This window comes from Nanorana parkeri, unplaced genomic scaffold (genome assembly GCF_000935625.1).
Source record: "Nanorana parkeri isolate BGI_ZX_2015 unplaced genomic scaffold, ASM93562v1 scaffold162, whole genome shotgun sequence".
NCBI lineage: Eukaryota > Metazoa > Chordata > Amphibia > Anura > Dicroglossidae > Nanorana > Nanorana parkeri.
The window spans coordinates 1,357,288-1,363,654 of NW_017306430.1; the positions used below are offsets into that span (position 1 = coordinate 1,357,288).

General features: G+C 46.7%; 1 protein-coding gene across 1 annotated transcript in view; it reads right to left on the bottom strand.

The window, feature by feature from the left end:
• Positions 1-1,453, bottom strand: part of UNC5C (unc-5 netrin receptor C) — a 353,904-nt gene extending 352,451 nt beyond the window's left edge. Inside the window, exon 1 of the mRNA XM_018554497.1 lies at positions 1,194-1,453. Within this exon, the coding sequence (XP_018409999.1) occupies positions 1,194-1,308 (115 nt within the window). The 5' untranslated portion in view covers positions 1,309-1,453. The remainder of the gene's footprint in view (positions 1-1,193) is intronic.
• Positions 1,454-6,367: the final 4,914 nt, after the last annotated feature.

Consider the following 6,367-nt stretch of genomic DNA (forward strand, 5'->3'; position numbering starts at 1 on the left):
TATATATATATATATATATACACACATATACATATACACACACATGCACACACACAGTACACAGTGTTTTATAACAATATTTATACATATACACACACATGCACACACACAGTACACAGTGTTTGTAAACAATATTTAATACACACACTCAGGGTTCATGTGTATTGGCAGAAACATTGGATGTTTTATTTTCAGAGAATGTACCTTTCTCCAGTATCTGTGCTCCATACAGTAGGCTGCCTTGGAATGCATAGGTACAAGTCCTGGTCAGTACAAACACAGCATAGTGTAAGCAAAAACACTGAGGCTATTACAACAATTAAAGGCTTAGAACAGCAGTGGCAATGGTGTCCTGATGTGTTTGCAGTGGAAACATTTTTGGCACATCCCGAAAGACTCCCATTACCTGGCCATACCTAGAAACAGGCAATCAGTGTGCTAACATTCTGCACACTTTGCCAGGACGCTGCCCTCTATAAACACAAAGCTCTATTGGTCTATGGCATCTCACCATCCACAGGGAGTAATGCTTCCCCCAAGTTAACATAACGTGCCCCTAGACGTGTAGGCAGCGACAGATGCCAATATAAGAATAGGATATAATAGAACATATAGGCTGATCGCTGTTCTATAATCGCTGGCATCCCCAGCATCATCATGATCATCACATCTCCCCCACATCCACAGGGAGTAATGTCTCCCCGAGTTCACTTAATGTCCCCCTAGACGTTGAGGCAGATGCCAAGGAGTAAATAAGATATGATAGAACATATAGGCTGATCGCTGTTCTATAATCGCTGGCATCCCCAGCATCATCATGACCATCACATCTTCCCCACATCCACAGGGAGTAATGTCTCCCCAAGTTCACATAATGTCCCCCTAGACGTTGAGGGAGTGACAGATGCCAGGGAATGAATAAGATATGATAGAATATATTGGCTGATCGCTGTTCTATAATCGCTGGCATCCCCAGCATCATCATGACCATCACATCTCCCCCACATCCATAGGGAGTAATGTTTCCCCAAGTTCACGTAATGTCCCCCTAGACGTTGAGGGAGTGACAGATGTCAGGGAATGAATAAAATATGATAGAATATATAGGCTGATCGCTGTTCTATAATCGCTGGCATCCCCAGCATCATCATATCTCCCCCACATCCCCTCCTGCCCACCCATCAAGTTCTTACCTTGAGCTGCGAAAGTGCTGCCGGCTGTCAGTATGGCCAAGGCAGGTAAGAAGCACATTTGCAGGATGTATCCCAGCCTGAGCCCGCAGCTGGCCGTCTCCAGACCCTTCCTCATCCTACCAGGAGGGCACACAAAGCTGCCTCACTACAGCTGGGCAAAACTCCACTTTCTTCAGCACTGCGAGAGCCTGGCACTAGTTACACTTGGAAGTGCATTGATTTCCTCTAAGTCACAAGGATCTCATGCCCGAATGCCCATAGGAACTAGCCACCGCTGACTTTCCCTGGTGTCATAAATCCTTATTACAATTGAGAAAAAGAAAAAACAACAAAATAGGTGCTGTGTATCAAATGAACGGAAGCAATCCTCTAAGAGATAAAAACTGGGGAAGATCAGTGCAAAATCGCTTTAAATGTTACAAAGAAGTAAGTGTGATGTTGCAAAGCAGAAGCAGTTAGGATCCTGAAAGGCCAAGGAGTGTGTGAGCGCTGAGGGTGAAGCATGAGTAGACTGGAGCTGCCTGGGATCGTACTCATGTGGAGGGAGCACAGAGAGGATCGCTGCCTCTGCCTCTGCCTCTCTTCTCTGTTACAAGGAGACTGGGAGAAGCTCAGCTTCTGCTACCCTGCTCCCTCTTCTCACAGCCCTACCTCCCTGGCTGTACACAAGACAGCCAGCAAAAACAGACCTGGATTACATGGACTGGGGCTCCCCACTCGTTCAATGCACACATTTGTCCTTCACTGCTGCACTCAATTAAAAGCCCTTCTGTTGCCAAAACTGCACAAAGCAGAAGGGACATGCACGATTTACAAGCACTGTAACATATGCATCTCTATCAATCTTTCTCTGTACATTACAATGTGAGTTACTGGTGGTAATAATGATAATGTAGCCCAGACATCATTACAGAGACCACATTTAATAAGAAGAGCCTGTTACTATATCCTCACAACTGCACACATTCCTATTAGGGTTAGGCACACACAGTCATATTAGGGCTCGTGTACATGGGTGTTTTATGGCTCATGCACACAGTCCGAATACGGTTAGGCACATACGTGTATTAGGACTCATGCACACAGTCGTATTAGGGTTAGGCACACAGTTCGATTAGGGTCAGGCACACATGTGCATTATGACTCATGCACACAGCAGTATTAGGGTTAGGCACACACGTGTATTAGGACTCATACACACAGTCGTATTAGGGTTAGGAACACACATGTATTAGGACTCATACACACAGTTGTATCAGGGTTAGGCACACAGTCCGATTAGAGTTAGGCACACACGTATATTAGGACTCATGCACACAGCCGTATTAGGGTTCAGCACACAGTCCGATTAGGGTCAGGCACACATGTGTATTAGGACTCATGCACACAGCCGTATTAGGGTCAGGCACACACGTGTATTAGCACTCATACACACAGTCGTATTAGGGTTAGGCACACTCAGGATTACTATTGCGACAACGCCTCATCAGTAGGATAATACTAATCTGTTTCACAACTGTCTAATCCCAGCTAACGTTCCCTATTAGTGTGCCTAACCCTGGGTTTTGCACACACGTGTATTAGGACTTATTCACACAGTCATATTAGGGTTAGGCACACACGTGTATTAGGACTCATGCACACAGTCATATTAGGGTTAGGCACACACAATCATATTAGGGCTCATGTACATGGGTATTTTAGGGCTCATGCACACAGTCCTATTAATGCTTATGCACACCGCTGTTTTGGGGCTTATGCACGCAGTCCTATTAGGGCTCATGCACACAGTACTTTTAGGGCCCATGCACACAGTCCTATTAGGGCTCATGCACACAGAACTTTTAGGGCCCATGCACACAGTACTTTTAGGGCCCATGCACACAGTCCTATTAGGGCTCATGCACACAGATGTTTTAGGGCTCATGCACACAGTCATATTAGGGTGTTTTAGGGCTCATGCACACAGTCATATTAGGGTGTTTTAGGGCTCATGCACACAGTCATATTAGGGTGTTTTAGGGCTCATGCACACAGTCATATTAGGGTGTTTTAGGGCTCATGCACACAGTCATATTAGGGTGTTTTAGGGCTCATGCACACAGTCATATTAGGGTGTTTTAGGGCTCATGCACACAGTCATATTAGGGTGTTTTAGGGCTCATGCACACAGTCATATTAGGGTGTTTTAGGGCTCATGCACACAGTCATATTAGGGTGTTTTAGGGCTCATGCACACAATCCTATTAGGCCTCATTCACACAGCTAAGTCGGCCTGCACAGATCCGTGCGGCATGCACGACCGTATCGGGCCATTCCCAGGAAGGACAGGTGCTGCATGTGATTGTACGCAGCAGCCTGTTCTTCCCTATAGGAGGATGTGGCCGTACGGCACCGTACGCTCACCCGAGCTGCACATATGTGCGGGTGTCCATGCTCGGTCGCAGACAGGATCCATCCTGTCCGCGGCGGTCTAAGGTCTGTGAGTGATCAACTCCAATACACTGTATATAGGACATGAGGATGCCAAGGAGCATTCCATAGCTGCAGTGGAGGAGGGGATAGGCTGGGGGAGTGCTGTCATAGCCAGCCGGCTCTGAGGTTCGGGTGAGAATAACTTTGTTATTTTAGACCCTAGACCAAAATGAGCACTTAACCCTTGCAGTGGGGCTACCCTCGGGGTTCTGCTTCATGAGTCATGGACGCAGATGTATTAGGGCTCTTGGACACAGATGTATTAGGGCTCATGAACACGGGTGTATTAGGGCTCATGCGGATAGACATATTAAGGCTCATGCACACGGGTGTATTAGGGTTCATGCATTTAGACATATTAAGGCTCATGCACACAGGAGTATTAGGGCTCTTGCACATGGGTGTATTAGAGTTCATGAAGATGGGTGTAGTAGGGCTCACACATGCAAGCATATTTGCTCATGCCCAGGGGCATATCAGGGCTCATGTACACGGGCATATTAAACGGCTTCCATCTATGATCTATGCTAGATATTTGTGCCTGAGACTGTCAGACAAATCTAGTGCAAAAAAGTGCGATTTGGCACATAGTGCGCTTTATGCACATACAACGTTTAGAAGCATATACATGTAGTGTGTACAGTATGTATACATACACTTTCTATTATTTAAAATATGAATAGAATGAATCTAGCCACAGGAATTAGTTTATGTGCATACGCATATGTCAGTAAGCTCCTATCCGAGCGCAGATTTGGGGCTTTCTTTATGCTCTTGAGCACTGCTTTAACATGTGGATCTAAACGCCACAATGTGAATGGACACTGGCTGAAATAGAGCTGTGTTCAGAGGCATAAAAACAACAAATGCCTCAAAAAGCAACATTTGTTTTGCCCGTGTTCATAAGTCCTTAGGTGTATTTACAGAAGTGCTGACTGTTGCAGCAAGCAATTGAAAGTAGACTTTCAATGACAAATGGAATGTCTGCTTTTTTGCAAGCCTCCTGCTCCCCCAAAACAAATGGCTTTAAAAAGTCGTTTGTACACAAATTGACCACCTATTGAAAAAAATGACCTACCTCAGCCCTGGCCTCACATCACATCACATCACATCACATGCTTCCCTGCTGCCTCCTGGGATAGCTGGGTGCTTAAAGGAGAACTATGGTGTCAGGGCTTTTCCCTATAGTTCTCCTTAGGGTAACGGGAGGACACAAAGTAGCTCTAGGCTCAGTATACCGTGAGCTACATCTCGCGGTATACTGAGACGCCGCAGCCGGAGCGGATCCCGACATCGATGTCGAGATCCGCCCAGCTGCGTGAGTGACAGCTGGCTCTGCCTATCTAGAGGCAGAGCCAGCTGTACCCGCCCCCTCCTCGTCCGTTCCGCCAGTCAGCGCTGACGAATCGGAGCGGTGAGGGGGGAATCCAGCTCCTCCCCTGTCACGGCAGAGAGCCGTGACAGGATCGAGAGGTGAGCGAACGCCGGTATGTGTTCGCTCACCTCCCGATCTACTGAGCCGACCTGTGACAGTCTCATTGTCACAGGTCAGCTAGAACTATGAGGTGAGCGAAAAGCACTCACCTCATCATAGTTCTCCTTTCAAATTCCATAAGAATACACTCTTGCTATGGACTGGAGTGCATTGTCACGGGATTTCGAGCTCCTACGGTAGCTCTGCATGAAGGCACAGTGAGCTCACCTGTGCCTCCTGGAAGCCTCACAGGCCTGTGCCAATGTAAGTAAATTCCCAGGTTATGTGTTTGTTTTTAAATTACTTTTTAAAGCCATTTGTATTCGTGGGCCGGTGGCTGGCAACATAGTGGATCTTTCATTTGACCTAATCAGTCCCACAATTGTGGCAGAAAATCAACATTCCCTGGAATGTTGAATCATGAGACTTCAGTAATGCCCGCAGTGAACCCCTCCCCCTCCCCTCCCCTACAATATTGAAGGCAAATGCATTTGCAAACCTAGTTATTACCTTGTAAAAGTAGGAGTGGCATCATCAATGTGTTATTTTTAGCCTGTGCAGAAAAACAGAGCTGTGAGAGGGGCCCAGCAAACCCAACCCACTACAGGGTGCCTGCAGAAAACTACAGAAGGAGGTGGATGCAAGTCCAGTCACTCTGTAGAAGGAGAGAGAGAGGCAGAGATTGGACTTTTACAGGAAGCTCCTGCACACAGGAAACATTTCACACTGCAATACTGCACAGACCTGGAAGAAATACACAAAGAACACATAGGAGGTTATTCACAAAGCTGCCAAAGGCAGCCAAGTGAATAACCCAGCCGAAGTGAAGTGAGCCAAATGCAGTTCGGCTATTCACTCCGGCTCAGTACGGCTCATTTCAGCTGTACATCGGCTGAAATCAGCAGTACATTGGCTGCCTTCGGTCAGTCGAACATGCTCGGAATGCCCGGCTGAGCCAAAGTGCAGAGGGACTTCGAATCAGCCGATTCAACATCTGGATCGGCTGAGCCGAAGCTCTGGCAGCTCACTCGCTGCCGTTCGCCCCTATTCACAATAGGGGCGAACTGTAGTGAGTGAATAGCTGAATGCTGCCGAGTGGCATTCGGCTCGGCTATTCTGCTGGGTGCCTCTGAGGTACCGAGCAGAAAAGAAAATAAGTCAAATGAATAAAAAAAAAAGTTGAAAATGTATTCTAAAAATGTAAATAAATAGGAGACTTAAAAAA